Genomic DNA, 20,087 nt, shown 5'->3' on the forward strand with positions numbered 1-20,087 from the left:
GTAAATGGGTGTCAGTATGTATCTAAGTAAATCTTGGGCAGTCGATTGAAATATGAAAATAATGTGAACTAAAAGTATTTAAACCAATCAGACACAGGGTGTGATCTCACAATATGGTGGTATAGATTTTCTGGCAGCTGGAGTTGAGTATGGTTGGTTTAGTTTAGCAGGGCAATGGCCCAAAGAAATAATTGATATTGTATCAATATTGTATCATATATCATTCAGATGCTACTCTATATACTAGCTCTATATAGTGAAAACTAGCTCAGGCCTCCTCCGATACATGTAAAGTGAGACTCTGCCTCTTTTTTTGAACTGCTGCTGATGCGGCATTGCCGAGTAGCATCACAGTGCTAACATTCGGAGGAAAGCGCAGCGACTTGGTTCCTATACAACAGCTCACAGATGCCTTGTGCTGTGTGTGATCGACATCACCTTTTGGAGTGATGAGGGGAAAGAGTGCCATCTACTGTACCCACCCAGAGAGAGAGAGCAAGGCCAATTGTGCTCTCTCAGACTCTGGCAGCTGATGGCAAAGATTGGTGGCTGGCAGTGGTTCATTTAGCCTTTTGTTTAACCCTCACAACCAGACCCACCACTAGAGGGCAGTGTTGTACATTAGGTTTCACTGTTCTGATTGCAAAAGAAGTATATATTTCTCATATTGTATAAATATGATTTATGTTGTGGACACACATTAAACTGCTGTTTCTCCTCAAAAACAACATCCAGCAGAATCTCAAAAAATCAAGCTGAAAAAAAGACCAATTCCAAAACTCCCAAACTGTTACATCACAGTTTTGACTGACAAGATTTATACCAACACTACCTCATAGATAAATATATTTTTGGTGATGCTTTTTCAGAATTTTGCAATCTTGTGTACTTTTGTATTCATTCTTAACACAGCATGAGAACTATTGTCCATCACACATTTATCACCCAATCAAATAAACAACAGCTTAGCTCCGCCCACTGCATTGGAAAAAAAACACACATCTGTTGATCTTTTGTCTTATATAAATAACTTAATATCAATATATTCCACATGTTTTCAGTCTATAGCAGAAATAAAGAGATTGACCTCACTGTTCCAATAACTTTGGATATATATAAAATATATAACAGGCTTGGTGTATACTGCTCTCGAAAAAAAATTAAAAACACTTAAAAGTTATAAGTTTTTTTTTTACTTTACCAAATTGAAAACCTCTGGAATATAATCAAGAGGAAGATGATCACAAGACATCAAACCAAACTGAACTGCTTGAACGTTTGCACCAGGAGTGTAAAGAGCATAAAGTTATCCAAAAGCAGTGTTTAAGACTGGTGGAGGAGGAGAACATGCTGATGGTTAAAAACCAGGGTTATTCCACCTAATATTGATTTGTGAACTCTTAAAACTTAATGAATATGAACTTGTTTTCTCTGCATCGTTTTTGGTATTTCAGTTATTTCTCATTTTCTGCAAATAAATGCTCTAAATTACAATATATATATATTTTTATTTATTTATTTTACTCAAACATATATCTATAAATAGCAAAATCAGAGGAACTGATTCAGAAAATTGATCTCTTAATTTTTTTTTCCTAGAGCTGTATATATAGATTGGAGCGTGTGTGCTTGTGTTTGTCTGGGGAGGGGGGGGGGGGGGGTAAAGAGGGGGCTGATGGGCAACTTTCTCATTGTTTTATAGAACCTTACACTCATCAGCAGCTCTCTCTCTCTCTCTCTCTCTCACACACACACACACAAAATCACTGTCAAGCATCTTTCTCCGTTTTACAGGCAATAGGATCTCTCATGGCGTGTGTGTGTGTGAGAGTGTGTGTGTGAGAGTGTGTGTGTGCGGTCAGGATAAATGACGCGAGTGGAAGCAGTGGCCTCCCTAATGGTCAGCTGTGTTAAATGTCTTCTACATTTTTCTCCTCTCTCGTCCTCCTTTATCCTCCTTTCTCACCTCATAACTGACATTCATGAGGAGCCGGGAAAAAAGAGAGTGAAGGGAGGGAGGAGGGGAGGAGAGGAGAGGAGGGGGGGGGGCGCAGTAGGAGGAGAGGAGTGAGATGACAGGCTAAAGCCCCTCACATCCAGCTGTCTGACCCCCCCTCCTCATTCACTCTCACACACTCTCTCTCTCTCTCTCTCTTTTTTTTTCTCTCTCTCTCTCCTCGTTTCTCCCAGTGGATTTGTCCTTCTGGTCTGGTCCATGATGAATGGACCTGTCGAAAGAAGCTCATCCTAGACCCAATTAGAAAGAGAGAGAGAGAGAGAGAGAAAGAGAGAGAGAGAGAGAGAGAGAGAGAATGAGGAGGATCTTGCTCATTCCTTCCAAGCAGAGCATCACTGCATTATATACTAACTGGAAGAAAACCATATACATACATATGTGTGTATATATATATATATATATATATATATATATATATATATATATATATATATATATATATATATATATATATATATATATATATATATACAGCTCTGGGAAAAAAATAAAGAGAGCACTTCAGTTTCTGAATCAGTGTCTCTGAACACTGTCGTTTTATTCTATAAAATACGGACAACATTTCCCCCAAATTCCAAATAAAAATATTTAATTCATTTGCAGCATTTATTTGCAGAAAATGAGAAATGACTGAAATAACAAAAAAAAAAAGATGCAGAGCTTTCAGACCTCAAATAATGCAAAGAAAAAAACAAGTTCATATTCATAAAGTTTTAAGAGTTCAGAAATCAATCAGTATTTGGTGGAATAATCCTGGTTTTGTTCTCCTCCTCCACCAGTCTTACACACTGCTTTTGGATAACTTTATGCTATTTACACTCCTGGTGCAAAAATTCAAGCAGTTCAGCTTGGTTTGATGTTCAGCTTGTGATCATATATCTTCCTCTTGATTATATTTTATAGGTTTTCAATTTGGTAAAATCAATAAAACTCTCACTTATTTTATCTTATCCAGAGCTGTTTATACAGTGGTGTAAAAAAGTATTTGCCCCATACAGATCTATTTTGTTTTTGCATTGTGTGAATATAAATTGTATTGTATTTATTCATGGAGAAAAAATATCCAAACCAATCTAGTTTTTTTTGTGAAAAAGTGTTTTTCCCCCATACATTAACTTTTTTTATAAAGCTGAGTTCAATTTGAATTCTAACCACAACCAGTCCTGATTACAGTCAGACCTGTAGAATCAAGAAATGATGGTCTGGAGCTGCTTTGCTAGCTACTATAGATGGAAGCAGGAATTCTGCTGTTTACCAGACAATCCTAAGAAAGAATATCCGACCATCTGTTTGTGACCTCAAGCTCAGGAGTACTTGGGTTTTGCAGCAGGACAATGACCCAAGAAACACAAACAAGTTCACCTCTGAATGGATTAAAAAAGTCTGAAATCTTAAACAATCGTTTATGCTGGAAAACCCTCCAATGTGTCTGAATTAAAACAATTCTGTAAAGAAGCGTGGGCAAAAAAATTAATTTAATCCATTACAGAATCATTTAAAAAGTGCTTTTTATATTTACTTAGAATATCATTGCTTTAGAGTGGGTGGTTTCATGGCTAAATTGGAGCAGCCTAGTGGCCAATCTTCATTAATTGCACATTATTGCATCAGTAAGAGCAATAAGAGTGTGAAGGTTCAATTAGCAGGGTAAGAGCACAGTTCTGCTCAAAATATTACAATGTACACAACATTATAGGTGTGCAAACATACCAAAGTTTAGAAGAGGACAAATTGTTGGTGCACGTCTTGCTGGCGCATCTGTGACCAAGACAGCAAGTCTTTGTGATGTATCAAGAGCCACGGTATCCAGGGTAATGTCAGCATACCACCAAGAAGAAGGACCAACCACATCCAACAGGATTAACTGTGGACGCTGTAAGAGGAAGCTGTCTGAAAGGGACAACTGTGAAGCATGGGGGTGGGTGTTGCATGCTTTGGTGTTGTGTTGCAGTCTGTGAAACAGAGTTTTGCACAGGTGGTGGAGAGAAGAATGCGGTGCACTAAATACCATCAAATACTGAATACAGTGGAGCGGGGGTCTCGGGCAGTGTGTAAAAGTGTAAAAGACCACCTCAGTGATGCTGATGTACTGAAGGTATGAGACTTTCTGTGTTGTGTGTCTCCTTAATGTGGGCTCCAGCCGTCCACTTCCATCACTGGCCATCTTCACACACTCCTATCTCTGCCTTCTATTCCACACACACACACACACACACACACACACACACACACACACACACAAACAGATTGGAGAGAGCAGGCTGAGGAAGGTTCTGTTCAGCAGTGAATTGAAGCTGTTTCCCAGAATGTCTCTCAATTTCCGTCGGGCTTTTGTCATATTGCTGTGTTTGTTCCCTGTTTACAACTGGGATTCCCGTGTGTGTGTGTGTGTGTGTGTGTGTGTTTGTGTTTATCAGTGGTCTGTCAGTTTCACACACTCTGAAAGAGAGAGGGCTCAGGTCCTTAACCTTGTCGGTTTAAGCTGTAATGTTCCTGACAAGTCTGAGAGAGAGAGAGAAGAAGAAAGAGAAAGAAATGGAAGAGAGAGAAAAAAAGAGAGAGAAATGAAAGAGAGAGGAGAGAGAAAATAAAGAAAGAGAGCGAGAGACAGAACAAGCAAGATCAAAAAGAGTTGAAGTTGAAGAAGAGAAGAGAGAAAATGAAAGCAAGAGGAAGAATGAGAACGAAAGAAAAGACAGAGAGAAGTCGATTTAGGAATAGAGCAAGAGCATTACAGAGTAAGAAAAGAGACATTGAGAGATGGATAGAGTAAATAAGAGAGAGAAAGAGAGAGAAGAGAAGGGAGAGAAATGAGAAAGGAAGACAGAAAGAGCTATAGAGAGAAAGACAGAAGTGTGGGTGATAGCAAGAAGAAGAAAAAGTGACAGAAACAGGGAGAATGAGAGAATGAAAAAAGAAAAGAAAGAGCGAGGGTAAAGTGAGGATAAAAGAGCAGAGAGGGAGTAGCAAGAACAAAAAACAGACAAAAAGAAAGTGTCAACAAAAAAAGAGAGAGATAAATAAAAGAGAAACAGAAAAGAAGTTGGAAATAAAATGAGAGCAGGAGGAAGAAAGAGCAGAAAAGAGAAGACAGAGAGAAATCAAGACAGGAATAGAGCATAAGATAAAATACTTTAAGAGATGGATAGAGTGAATAAGAGAGAGAGAAAGAGAAAAGAGAAGGGAGAGCTATTAAGAGAAAGACAAAAGTGTGGGTGACCTCAAGAAGAACGAGTGAAAAAAATGAGCAGAAGAAAGTAAGAGGGACAATAAGAGAACGAGAAAAGAGAGTAAAAGGAAGGGAAAAGAAAGAGAAAGAAAAGAGAAACAGAGATAAAACAAAGAAGAATATAGAGAGAAAGAAAATTATAGAAAAGAGAGGTTGGAGAGAAAACGAAAGCAAAAGGAAGAACAAGATGATAGGAGAGAGAAAGCTCATGACAGAGTAAGATAAGAGAGATGATAGAGTAAATAGGAGAGAAGAGAAGGGAGAGAAACAAGAAAGAAAGAATGAAAGAATGAGAAAAGAGAGTGATAGAGGGATGAAACGAAAGAGCAAGAGTAAAAATAAAGAGAGAAATGATGAAGTGGGGGTAAAAGAGAATAGTGAGAGTGGCGAGAAAAAAGCAAAAAGACAAAAAGAGAGTGTGATAGAGAGAGAAAGAAAAGAGAAATAGAGTGAGAGAAGGAAAAAAATTAAAGATATGAAGAAAGAAAGGAAGAAAAGAAAAGAGTACAAATTAGAGAAAATGGAGAGATGGTGAAAAAAAGGAGAGAGCAAAACAGAAAATGAGAGCAAGAAAGAGAGAGAAAAGGAGAGAGGGAGATAAAGAGAAAGTAGGAAGGCAAAGAGGAAAGAGGGAGTATGAGAGAGAGAAGGAGAAAGAGAGAAGAGAGTAAGAGAGATGAAGAAAGGGGTAGAAAAAAGAGCAGGTTAGAGGAAGAAGAAGAGAAAGGGGAGTGAAAGAGAGGGATGGAGAGAAAACCAAAAAAACAGAGAATGAAAGGACGAAAAAGAGAGTGAAAGAAAGGATTGAAAGAGTAAAAAGGAGAGAGTGCATAAAAGAGAGCAGAGAGAAATAGTGTACAGAGTTTCCATGAAAAGAAAAGTTTACTGAGAGATAAAAACAGACAGACTCAGAAAAAAAACAAAGAATAAAGAAAAGGAATAAAATTCAGAGTCAGAGAGAAAGAGGGAAATAGAGAGATTGGGAAAAAGAGAGAGAGAGCAAGAGAGAGAGAGAGAAGTGGAGAGGGTGACAGCACAATTAGGGATTTTAATTCTCTGCATGAGTGAGTCAGTCCAGTCTTCATGATAATGAGCAGTCTCAATGCAATAAATCTTTATGATATACTGACACACACACACATTAAGACAGACAGACAGAGAGACAGACAGACAGACAGACAGACAGACCAACAGACTCTTTTCTTCTACATTGATAATGAGGGGAGGAGCTCACACACTCCATTCCTCTTTAGAGTACAAATAAACAGAAACTCCTGAGCTGTTCCGGAAAGAGAGAAAACTCAGTCTCTTCAGAGTCAGTGTAGAGTTTGTTTAGTCACAGACAGTTCAGAGTCTCTCCAGAGTCAGTGTAGAGTTTGTTTAGTCACAGACAGTTCAGAGTCTCTCCAGAGTCAGTGTAGAGTCTCTTTAGTCACAGACAGTTTAGAGTCTCTTCAGAGTCAGTATAGAGTCTATTCAGTCACAGACCGTTAAGAGTATTTTCAGAGTCAGTGTAGAGTCTCTTTAGTCAGAGACAGTTCAGAGTCTCTTCAGAGTTAGTGTAGAGTCTCTTTTGTCACAGACAGTGCAGAGTCTCTTCAGAGTCAGTGTAGAGTGTCTTCAGAGCCAGTTTAGAATCTTTTCAGTGCCAGTGTAGAGTCTCTTCAGAGCTAGTTTAGAATCTCTTTAGGAACAGTGTAGAATCTTTTCAGAGTCAGTGTAGAGTTTCTTTAGTCACAGACAGTTCAGAGTCTCTCCAGAGGCAGTGTAGAGTCTCTTTAGTCACAGATAGTTTAGAGTCTCTTTAGTCACAGATAGTTTAGAGTCTCTCCAGAGGCAGTGTAGAGTCTCTTCAGAGCCAGTTTAGAATCTTTTCAGTGCCAGTGTAGCTAGTATAGAGTCTATTCAGTTACAGACAGTTAAGAGTATTTTCAGAGTCAGTGTAGAGTCTCTTTAGTCACAGTCAATTCAGAGTCTCTTCAGAGTCAGTTAAGAAATTCTTTAGTCACAGACAGTTCAGAGTCTCTTCAAAATCAGTGTAGAGTCTCCTTAGAGCTAGTTTAGAGTCTCTTTAGAGCCAGTGTATTGTCTATTCAGAGTTAGTGTAGAGTCTTTAGTCACAGAGAGTTCAGAGTCTCTTCAGAGTCAGTGTAGAGTCTATTTAGTCACAGATAGTTTAGAGTCTCTTCAGAGTCAGTGTAGAGTCTCTCTAGTCACAGATAGTTTAGAGTCTCACCAGAGGCAGTGTAGAGTCTCTTTAATCGCAGAAAGTTCAGAGTCCGTTTAGAGTCTTTTTAGCCAGACAGTTCAGAGTCTCTTCAGAGTCTGTTTGGCATCTCTTTAGAGCCAGTTTAAAGTCTCTTAGTCACAGACAGTTATGATGTTTTGTCCTCAGCATTCAAAACTTTACTAAAAATACCAAACCATCAACAGCTATTCAATAATTATAAGAAAAACCAACAGAGAAATGCCTGGTTACTAAAGTTAAAAGTAAAACTAAAGGTCCTCGCTTTTTTTGATTAAATATAAAACATTGGCACCCCAAAGCATCATGGGAGCACTGGGGTTTGCTTATACCTGTTAAGATTTAAAAAACAGGCACTGCTCTTAGTTTTAGCTGCCTGGTTGGGTGTCAAAAAGAAGCAAATTTGTAATTTAGCCCTTTTGCAAATTCTTGAGAATATATATATATATATATATATATATTGATAAAATATTCCCAAAGCTTTCTTTAAACCACAGTTATCCCCCACTGCTGATAGCACCTCTCCTTTATCGGCTAGCTAAAAAAAAATCCTGTCAGAATGAAGCTCTTCATTTGTTCCTCAACCACTGGAACCAAACGAACACATAACACGATGGTGTGCTAACGAAACGAAGCGGCGAGACAACATCCCCTCTCATCTACTGCAGGCCTACATCCCCATTAGCTCTGCATGTGTGTGTGTGTGTGTGTCTACGGTGCCACGCTGCAGGACTACGGCTCTATCTCTTAATGAATGAACGGCTCGTGTCAGCGGAGGGAAAGTGTGTTAAAACGTGGCTGGTAATTGGCGAGTGAAGTCTCATCGCTGGAGCTAAAATCGAAGGCGTGAGCTGAGGGGGGAAAAAAACCTGGCTTTTTCTTTTGATCTGGGGAAAAAACAAGCCCGAACTGACATTTGCGTAGAGGTTTATCTTGTCAGATTCAGTTTAGCGTTAGCGCAGCATTCCCGTGTTGCAATCCCAGGGCCAAAACGTCCTGTTTTCTTTTACCCAAGGCTTTAGAAGGGAGCCTGTTCTGTTCTGTTTTTAGAGGAATATCACTTTTGCAAAAGCATGGAAATACACATTTTTGCTAAAATCAGTTTAAAGTCTCTTCAGAGTCAAATTAGAGTCATAGAGCGATTTCACTGTCGCAGACAAATTTCCAGGGTTGGGTTAAAATCATGAGAGTCTTGCTAGAGTCTTTTTACAATCTGTTCAGAGTGTCTTCAGTCAGATTAGAGTTTCTTCAGAGTCAGTATAGTCTCTTCAGAATCAAATTAGAGTCAGTTTTGAGTCTCTTCACAATCTGTTCAAGGTGTCTTCAGTCAGATTAGAGTTTCTTTAGAGTCTCTTCAGAGTCAGATTAGAGTCTCTTCAGAATCAAATTAGAGTTAGTTTTGAGTCTCTTCACAATCTGTTCAGGATGTCTCCAATCAGATTAGAGTTTCTTCAGAGTTTCTTTAAAATCAGTTTAGAGTCTCTTCAGAATCAAATTAGAGTCAGTTTTGAGTCTCTTCACAATCTGTTCAAGGTGTCTTCAGTCAGATTAGAGTTTCTTTAGAGTCTCTTCAGAGTCAGATTAGAGTCTCTTCAGAATCAAATTAGAGTTAGTTTTGAGTCTCTTCACAATCTGTTCAGGATGTCTCCAATCAGATTAGAGTTTCTTCAGAGTTTCTTTAAAATCAGTTTAGAGTCTCTTCAGAATCAAATTAGAGTCAGTTTTGAGTCTCTTCACAATCTGTTCAAGGTGTCTTCAGTCAGATTAGAGTTTCTTTAGAGTCTCTTCAGAGTCAGATTAGAGTCTCTTCAGAATCAAATTAGAGTTAGTTTTGAGTCTCTTCACAATCTGTTCAGGATGTCTTCAATCAGATTAGAGTTTCTTCAGAGTTTCTTTAAAATCAGTTTTGAGTCTCTTCACAATCTGTTCAGGATGTCTTCAATCAGATTAGAGTTTCTTCTGAGTCTCTTTAAAATCGTTTTAGAGTCTCTGCAGAGTCAGATTAGAGTCTCTTCATAGTGAGTTTAGAGTTTAAGTATCTTCAAAATCTGTTTGGAGTTTCTTCAGAGTCTCTTTAAAATCGGTTTAGAGTCTCTGCAGAGTCAAAATTGTGTTTCTTTAGAGTCACTTTTGAGTCTCTTCACAGTCTGTTTAAAGTTTCTTCAGAGTCTCTTCAAAAAAGCCCCACTATATAACACGCTCATGCAGACTTCATCATAGGCAATGTGTTGACTTGGCACAGGAGTATAAAACAACCTATCACTCTTTCCTCTGGATGGACAGTAGAATGGGCGTGTCTCAAAGTAAGTCAGGCTGATGTCAGCAGAACCCTGACCAATCAAATCCCTGAACTTGATAGTGCTGCCCTCTCTTTGAGTCTGAGCAACCAGAACTGGTGAGCCGGTAGTTTTAAAAATGTTTGTTCTTTAGGGTTAGACCGCTGCCTGTCACGCCCGTTTATTAGAATATTCTGGCGACGCCTACACAGTTCCTAGAGAGGTGCATCTTAGTGTTTTTTGAGGAGTGTTTGATCATATTTTATGAAGTAAACACAACTAGCAACTCTAACTTTGTTAAGAAAAAAGGAACTTGTAGTTGTCTTGAATGCTGCTGTTACCCTCAGAACTGTATAAAAGAATATGAGAGAATATGAGAGAGGAACCAAAGTGTTTAGTCTAAGCTAAGCTAAGCTAAGCTAACGGCAATTAAGGCTAAAGCGTAAACAGCTACAAACACTACGGCTAGTAAAGATAAGGATAAAGTGTACAAAGGCTGTTCGAGTCGAGTCGTGCCAAGAAGAAAAAGAAAAAAGAAAGAAAAAACAGAGCGAGAGGGAACAAGAAGAAGAAAAAGAAGAAGAAGAAAAAAGGTAAAAGGAGTGATGAGCGCTAATGACAGCTAGCGTCTGTTCCCACAGCTGGCCCTTGCCCCCCTCCTTTTAAAGAACTCAGCGGGGGCCATTACCAGTAGGAGGGCGAGTTCGCCCCCTATATTACCACTTCAGCCCCCCCATTAACCGCCCACCCCCCTCAGCCACGATCCACACACAGATAAACACGCCGCCGCTAGCTCATAGCGCGCTAACCGCGCTAGCCCGGCTATCTGTCATTCTAATGGCCGTTGTTATGCTGATATGCACAGTAGGAGTGACACTGAGGTGGATCGCACTTCAATCACTCGCACCACAGCCAGATACAGCCTGCGATCCCCCACACGGACCTAACCAACCCAGACTGGACCCCGCAGGAGCTCCGCCATGCGACCGACACACACACTCTCTAACACACACACACACACACAACGATTTCTCCGGCTGCGCAATTAAGAGCTAGACTGAATTCCATCTGACGAGGCTGGATTTGGTTAGCTCTTGGTTACGGCTCGTACACAGTATCGATTCCAGCCCTGAAAACAACTCAATTACATCACACACACTTCATTTTGTAAGCATCGGGGGCTAGTTCTAGGCATCAGTATCTTTTATACGGCTGTAGTCAAATTAACACGCTCATTCCGATTAACCCTTGTGTGGTGTTCGGGTCTGTGGGACCCGTTTTCATTTTTCATCAAATGATACTAAAAAAAATATATATTTTTTTCTAACTCAAACTCATTGGCATTGGCTCATTTTTTGTGAGAAACATATATCAAAACACATTTTCGATAAACACACACTGTACACCCCCCGCCCCTACACATTTATATTACATACAGTATGTTTGGCCAAGGGCTAATAAACATTGCTTCATTTGTAGATTTGAAACTAAACAAATTTTCTACTCATATCTTGAGTTTAATTCATTTTCTTTTACATTTTATTAAAAAAACTAATAAAAAAAGAGTAGCACTTTTTGAAAGAAATGTAACATAAGAAAGGTAAAGGGCAAATATTAACCATGTAAGCTGTTTATATTGCTTGCAATTTAGGTGAAGCAAGCATGTGTAAAGCATTTTAATGTAAAATTGCTGAATTAATTTTGCTGAATTAAGTACAAGTAACAAAGTAAACGAGTAACAAAAATATGAACACCACACAAGGGTTAATTAACCACACCAAAAAATAATGGTCATTAAATAATCACGCTGGTGCAATAAACACTCGTCTAGAAGGGAAATAAATGGTGTGTAGATCGGCTTGTTTGTCTCTGTTACTATTTGAGAGTGAGGTAAATGGGTCCACTTGTGGTAAATACACAAAAAAAACAGGAATTTTGACAGAATTTACTGGTTACTGAAGGATACTGAATTTGGTTAACTCTTGGTTACAGGGCAAAGACAATGGTTCGGCAATTAAGTTTTAATATATTAAGATATTTTTCAAGCCTTTATGAGCATATTTTTACAATTGCATACATTTATTTGCTTAAATGTATTTGTCTTGTGAATTATTCAGTCCTATTATTTAATTCAGGTTCATGAATATATTAGTGCATGCCTTATAATGGGTAAATATAATCTGCCACCAGTAGATAAGTCATTGAAAATGAGAATACTGTTTAAATAATGATGTTTTTTTGTTTTTTTTTTTGTATTAAGCAGAATTATGTTATTTAATATCTTATTAATATGATTATTGCATATAGTCGCTGTCCAATGAAAAACAAGCATCTCCAAACCAGCAACTTTACAGGAGATAGAAAAGACTTTATAAACTTTCAATGGAAGTCTGTAATGTAAAAGAGTTTATTTCAGGTCATTTTAAAGAGTTTCTATTGATCTCATCATCAAGAATTTTTTTGGCACAGTTTAAGAAACAGTTTGTTTTTTTCAAATGATGTACTAAACTAAAAATCATCAAAAATTTTGATACTTGTTTCTCATTGGACAGCGATGATATGCACACATTGCAATAGCGATGCTAAATCGATATATTGTGCAGTCCTACTCTCACTCTCCATCATCATGCAGCTGAATGCATGGAGAATAGACTTTGTTGATTATAAATCATAAATCATTCAAGAAAAACGATAAAAACATATATCAAATATATACATTTGTCACATATAAGTGTATTATGAATTGCTTTATTTTTTTCTACGCCTCATATTGTTAATAAAGACAACAGAAAACAGAGCTGTACACATACAAACAAACAAACAAAAACAAACAAACAAACAAACAAACAAACACAAGGATTCTTTAAAATAACAGTGCTTCAAATGGGTTTTTTACTTATACCGTAAATAAAAACATTTTCTGTTCCATAAAGAACCAAAATTTTAGGTGTGAAGAATCTTTTAATCTGGTGAAAAACAACTTTTACACACAGTAAAGGTTCTGCAGACCATAAAAATTAATAACACTATATAACAAACATGGTCTTTATTGTACTGAAAATGTTTTTTTTTTTACATGGCTTCCTTTAAAAGAAAACTATTCAAAGCACTTTAATTTTTTAAGACTGTGAGGTAAAGAAACAACACAAGACTTTTTTAAACAACACAGAAAAACACAGAGAAAAAAAAGACAAACAAATGGATTCAGGTTAATGCTTTAAAATGCAGGCATTAAAAAAAAAAGTAGTAAACATATTTTAAAAAGGTCTTGCGTTGTGATATACTTACATTACTTACAATAACTGGAAACGCTAATAGCAATTAGAATAGTAAAAGTGCACAATTGAAATCTGTATATAAACAGGAAATAATGATGATAATATTATTAATAATAATACCATTATCATTTCCATTAAACTTCTACAGGATGTAAAACGATCTACACTGATAGACCTTGATGGACAAGGACTGAAACCCAGGATTCATGGTGAGCTGAGAGCAGTGAGAGGGACAGAGCAGGTGAGGTCAGATTCTGCTGTTGGACAGGATGTCCTCCACCAGGTGTTTATACACCCAGGCGTCTCCCTTCAGCCTCTGCCGCCGGACGCCCACCACCTCCGGCTTCTGCAGCAAACAGACCTCCAGCTCAAACTGCATCGTCACCTTCCCGAAATCTGACTGCGTACGACACTTCAGAGTGTACCTGAGAGAGAGAGAGAGACCAGAGAGAGAGAGAGAGAGACCAGAGAGAGAGAGAGAGAGAGAGACCAGAGAGAGAGAGAGAGAGAGAGAGACCAGAGAGAGAGAGAGAGAGAAACTCAAAGTTTTTAATATCACTGTTTTTTTCTTCTCTCTAATCTGTATATTTATGTATTTTATTTCTGTTATTATTAGTAGTATTTGTTTTGTATAATATCTGTTTACTTGTATCATTAATTGCTTTGGCAATAATGTAATGTAATTACATTCATGCCAATAAAGCACCTCTGAACTGAAATGAGACCAGAGAGAGAGACATCTGAGAGAGAGAGACATCTGAGAGAGAGAGACATCTGAGAGAGAGAGACCAGAGAGAGAGAGAGAGACCAGAGAGAGAGAGAGAGACCAGAGAGAGAGAGAGAGACCAGAGAGAGAGAGAGACCAGAGAGAGAGAGACCAGAGAGAGAGACATCTGAGAGAGAGAGACCAGAGAGAGAGACCTGAGAGAGAGAGAGAGAGAGAGAGAGAGACCAGAGAGAGAGAGAGACCAGAGAGAGAGAGACCAGAGAGAGAGAGAGAGACCAGAGAGAGAGAGAGAGAAACCTGAGAGAGACATCTGAGAGAGAGAGACATTTATATTTACTTTTATATGTAAGATGTGTTAATGTATATGTGTATGTATGTGTATGTATATTATATGTATTTGATTTTTATTTTTTACCTTTTGTATATTAACTTCTTGTTTCATTGCTTTGGCAAAAGTTGTTAATTGCAATTCATGCCAATAAAGCTTTTTTTAAATTGAAAAAAAAAAAAAAAATTGAAAATTGACATCTGAGAGAGAGAGAGACCAGAGAGAGACCAGAGAGAGACCTGAGAGAGAGAGAGAGAGAGACCAGAGAGAGAGAGAGACCAGAGAGAGAGAGAGACCAGAGAGAGAGGGACCAGAGAGAGAGAGACCAGAGACAGAGAGAGATCAGAGAGAGACCAGAGAGAGAGAGAGAGAGAGAACAAAAACAGAGAGAGACAAGAGACAGACCAGAGAGAGAAAGAGAGACCAGAGAGAGAGAGAGAGAGAGACCAGAGAGAGAGACCAGAGAGAGAGAGACCAGAGAGAGAGAGACCAGAGAGAGAGAGACCAGAGAGAGAGAGACCAGAGAGAAAGACCAGAGAGAGAGACCAGAGACAGAGAGAGATCAGAGAGAGACCAGAGAGAGAGAGAGAGAGAGAGAACAAAAACAGAGAGAGACAAGAGACAGAGAGAGACCAGAGAGAGAAAGAGAGACCAGAGAGAGAAAGAGAGACCAGAGAGAGAAAGAGAGACCAGAGAGAGAGAGAAAGAAAGACAGTGAGAGAGACCAGAGAGAGAGCAGCATGATCCGGTATTCAAACCAGCGATCCTCAGATCAGAGTTGCAGCACCTTGAACATGTCTTCTTAATCTTCTTCCACATCTCTCACAGTGTAATAAACATCTGTAACATCTGTTTAAGTTGTAGTTCTACTCACCCTTTCTGCACAAAGTCCACATTCTTCTCTGGTAGAACTCTGAGAATCTGGTTCAGCACCTGGTCTGCACTGGTCTGACTCGTCAGAGTCACGTTATACTGCGCCTGGATTATTAACAAAAATGATTGTTTTAACACTTAAAATACAGATTAACAATAAGATTTGAGAATCAAGCTTCATACGTTAAAGGAAGAACACATATGAGCATGCAAAAAGTCATGAGACAGCAGTATGTAAACTGATTTGTAAGTTTTGTAAAAAAAAAAAAAAAAAAATATCAGCTGTAAAAGTTGTGAGGTATTGTCTTGTAAGAAAGGCTGATCCCTTGGCAGCATTCTCTGAAATATATAGCTCTGTAAAAATAAAAAAACACCTCAGTTCTGCTTAACATGCTTAAGAAAAAAAAAAAAAGATATTTAACCATATTTTTATTAATAGTCAAAATAAAATTTAAAGTGTATTTTTTTTTTTTTACTGTACAGTATATCTTTTCATGAATATGATTTGGCCTTTTATTATGTAGCCCAAAATGACCAACGATTTACCAAGCTGAATTAACAGATGAATGTCACTGCACAGTAGGGGTGTCACGATTCTCTAAATCCTCGATTCGATTATTATTATTATTATTTCTGATTTTAGGGTCACGATTCGATTCGGTTCTCGATTTTCTTTTTCTTTTTTTTTTTTTACAGCAGAGAGGCCTATGCCAGTTTTAGATTAGTCTATGGTCATTCATTGGTTTGATTCATCAAATTTACAATATCTTATTTCAAAAGTTGGGCTTGATATAAGTGATGCACAGTGATACAAGTGATCTGTAATACACCACATTAGGCACTAATGGTCAAATTTAAATAATTGAATTAAGATATATATGTAACGCCATCTAGCGGCTTTTTTTTGGTAGCAGCAGTGTGCACTATTAAAACAGCAATGTGCAACATAACAAAATAAATAATAGAAAAATACAGGAACAGTCATGTACAAAATAATAGAACAATTAGAGCCTTAACAAACTGAACTCTATCCTACTATAACAGTTAAACATGAAAAATAAGACTTTAAGACTTTTTCGGTCCCTGAGAATGACATGTTATTTTCTTTAATAAAGATATATTATTAACTTTATCTGAGAGAAAGATGCTCCTTAAGGTACCAAAACATTTAACATATTTGAGGCTAAACAAAACAACTGTTTTCAAGTTTTTCTTTAAGATGAGGATGTCCACATTCTCTGGAGAAAGGGCTGCTCTTTGAGCTACAGTGCGCTGTAGCATTTGCGGGAGGGATCGTCGATCCTCTTTTTGACTTCGATGCTCGAGACCATGACATAATTTCGATCGATTTCGATGAAATATTTCTTCTTAAATATAACTTCTTAAGCTGCATTCATACCCATGATGCCTTGGTAGGGGATAGAGAGTGAAGACTGAAAATGCAGAAATCCTACCTTTATCCTGCGGGGGCCGTCTCTTAGACCTCTCTTCTTGTTGGGGGTCAGCATGGTGATGACTTTATCCAGGCCTCTCTCCAGACTGCCGAACACTTTCCCTGCTTTACGCTTCTGCCCGCTGTCAACCTGGCAACCCGCCATGTCCAGAGAGCGGGACCTGAGGGAACATGGGAAAGGTAGTCATGTACGGTATACTCGTTTAACTATCTCGTTTAACTTGATGGCAAAAATCACAATATATTTTTCATAATATATGCCAATATGAAAGCCACCATCTGTGGTGAGCAAGGCTAGAAGATTCTACTGTGTTCTGCCCTTTGTGCTCAGCTTGAATGCAGTGAACCAATGGCAGCATCCTGTACTGAACATCAGTTAGTAACAGATGCGGTAAATTAAGGGTTAATCCTAAGGGTGTGACGAGATCTCGCGAGATTAAAATGTGACAATATTTCTCGTCAAGTTTAAACCTGTTTCGCGGGAAAAAATAAAATAACAGTAGATGAGCTCCGTGGTACCTTTAAAAAGCTCTGCTGTACAGTAGGTGGAAAAAAAAAAAAAAAGCTCAGTGCGACAGTATAATAATAATAAAAAAAGCTCCGCGCGACAGTTTAAAAAAAAAAAAAGGTCCGCATGACAGGCGACAGTTAAAGTATTCAAAAGAGATACCTTTCAAAAGCTCTATTACACAAGTAAGACACACGTTTAATATCTATTTACAATATGTTATTTTTAAAGCCATTATTACGGTATTACAGTATTAAAATCAGCCACAATTCCCTTCTTTCTCCAGCTAACAAATGAATTCAGTTCAGTGTGCATTAAAATATTAAAATATATCATTCAAGCTAAAGATACAGTGTTCATATATTTAAAAGGGCTATAGTTGCTGCTCTTAAAGTTTATTTGCACCTCGTATACCTCGAGTTTTATAGAGTTTTATCTCTTGTGCTGAATAAATTATTCGGTACCCAGGACTGATTCTGGAATCAGAGCTGTGGATCGATTGTGCAATTTCATTCATGTCTCTGATCGAATAAATGCTGTTTACTGTTGTTTTTCTATTTTACTCGGATAAAAACACGCATACAGTTAGGAACAGCAGCAGGAGCTCTTCAGATAAAGTTTTAATTTCCCCTTTGCTATACCGCCCAGCACTATGATGTGTGTATAACTACTGTTAAGCCCGGTCTAAAGACTTGGTTTATGTATTAAAGGTCAAGGTTAAAGGTTAACCCTTTATAACACACAGTGGAAGAAGACTGAAGTTCTTACCGTCTCTCTGGACTGAAGGCCAGGATCTCTAGTCCTCCCTGCTGACCACTCTGCTGAGACTGCTGCTCCACTGCCCTCCGGCGGGAAGATTCTATATACACACACACACACACACACACACACGACAAACATGTGTCACTACATGCTACGCGGAACAGCCAGCAGTGGGGAAAAGTGACATATACACCTGTCAGTACGCACCTCGGGATATGTCCCCCTCTTTCACTTTCTTTCTTGCTCTTTCACACACACACACACACACACTCTCTCTCTCTCTCGGTCACACACACACACACACACACACACACACACACACACACACACACACACACACACTCTTGGACACACACACACACAGTCCCTGGTGAGTTCCTGTCCGTTTCAGTGCGAGAGGAGGGAGTGTGTGACAGTAACGAGGTGGACACAGCGAATGTTGGGAAATAGAGCGGAGAGAAATCCCCAGACACACACACACACACACACACACACACACTTAAACCTTAGAGAGTCACTACAAAACTTTCTAATTGAAACTGAAATGAAAATTTCAAAAAGACGTTTAATGTTCTATACAATTCCCCATGCTAACCTTAATTCAGAGCTATCACGCATTCTGACCAATCGCCACAAGGGGGAGCTATGCACGTTGGTTCAAAATCACTGCACTAATCAGCGAATGGGAGAAAAACAATTTACATTTTATATATGTTGTAACTGAAAATATATTTAATTTATTTATTTTTTATGCTGTTTTTCTATTAAAACTGGCTGTCCAGCCAACTTCACCAAAGTTACACAGTGCAGTAAGCAGCACTGTAGCAATAATACAGACAGACATGCTATTTTTCTCTGTTACAGGTTAGTGGAGCTTCTTTAGCTTTTTTTTTTTTTTTTTTTTTTAAAGGTAAAAATGCTACGCAAAGTAGCTTTAAATTGCGTTGATTGCTTAAAGCGGCGGTACGTAATATATTGTGTTTAATGGTACCAGAGTGCTGCAACAACCATCCCTGCTAAGTATAATATATTATATAGTATATATTATAATATATATTATTATTATATAATATCTAAAATCTTACGTCACACGTACAGCCTTTAAAAAAAGATTATCCAGCTCAGTTTTACTGAACGCGAGTGGCTGGTGGAGCATTGGAGACTTCAGAAGGGGAAACTCGGAGCTCAGTAGCGCAACTAATTCACTCATAGTAAAAAAACAACGAAACGAAGGAGTGAAGTTTCTGACTGAGCAATAAATGTAAGATCGTCACAATGGGAATTTATTCAAATCTGAATATGTTTGTTTAATTGTTTATTTTTAATTATACCACAGTTAGTTCCGTCCCTGCAGTGTGATTGGCTCAGAAGCATTCTATGAGTGACGTTATTAGCCGGTAATGCACTGTAACCGAAGCTCTCCATGTATTACTCCACCGCCACATACAGGTAACCTAACAACAATTCAGCGCTTACAAGCCAAACTGCGCAGCTACAAACAACTATTACAAACAACTCGCAGAGTTTTTATAACCAAACGGATCATATATTCTCATCCTCTTCAAAATGATAATGGAATTGTGGTATAATCACAATAATACATTTGAGGTTCATGCTAGAACATGTAATATGGGCACTGTCGTGCTGATTTACTGCACAGTGCCTATATTACACGTTACAGCACGACCCTCGAGCGTATAATTGCTTAAATATGAGCGTAGATTGTCAGCTAAAAGAGAGCAGTTCATGGCGAAAGTTCAAACTAATTGTATTATTTGTATATTTTAATAAATAATAAATAATGTAGTTACGGTTTTCAGATTAATCTTGCGTCAATGCAATACTACTAATAGAACTAAAATGTGTGTGAACTGAGCTACAGGTATTTATTTTTTTATTTATCCGAGGCAGATCAAACTAAACGTATAAAATAAATAAAAATAAAAAACTTATTTCTGGAACATCAAAAAAAAAACTATTTAGACAGTATTCTATTAAATCAAGTGGATTGTGATACATTTCTTTTTTTTTCTTTAAGGTAAACTAAGCCTTTATTTTAGCTGATTCCAACTTCAGCTCAAATTTGAAAAATGCTAGAAATAAATGAGAGGAGTGGTTTGCGGGTGATGTATGGGTTTAGGGGCGGGGCAGGAGGGAGAGCTGATTGGGCGGAGCAGTGTGCCTCTGACAGCAGTGAGACACTGATGATTAGAGGTAATCACCAGGGGAAGCAGTATTATTGATTAATTGATTAATTGATTAATTTGCATATTGTGCAATCCACACCTATGGAACAGCTGAACCTGTCAAGATGCTGCAGAGGCGGAAATTACCTCAAAACAAAAAAAAAGTTTTATTTAAGGTTAGGAAATGTTATTAAAATGTTTTAAG

The 20,087-nt window shown here is 38.1% G+C and overlaps 1 protein-coding gene across 3 annotated transcripts in view; it reads right to left on the bottom strand.

The window, feature by feature from the left end:
- Window positions 1–12,495: 12,495 nt before the first annotated feature.
- melk (maternal embryonic leucine zipper kinase) overlaps window positions 12,496–20,087 on the bottom strand; it is a 153,651-nt gene continuing 146,059 nt past the window's right edge. For all 3 annotated transcript variants that reach the window (XM_049472437.1, XM_049472436.1, XM_022681749.2), the window contains exons 15-18: window positions 17,703–17,793; window positions 16,428–16,587; window positions 14,975–15,078; window positions 12,496–13,470 (exon numbers count right to left, since the gene is read on the bottom strand). In XM_049472437.1, the coding sequence (XP_049328394.1) occupies window positions 13,293–13,470; window positions 14,975–15,078; window positions 16,428–16,587; window positions 17,703–17,793 (533 nt within the window). In that variant the 3' untranslated portion in view covers window positions 12,496–13,292. The remainder of the gene's footprint in view (window positions 13,471–14,974; window positions 15,079–16,427; window positions 16,588–17,702; window positions 17,794–20,087) is intronic.

Source organism: Astyanax mexicanus, chromosome 25 (assembly GCF_023375975.1).
Source record: "Astyanax mexicanus isolate ESR-SI-001 chromosome 25, AstMex3_surface, whole genome shotgun sequence".
Taxonomy (NCBI): Eukaryota; Metazoa; Chordata; class Actinopteri; order Characiformes; family Acestrorhamphidae; genus Astyanax; species Astyanax mexicanus.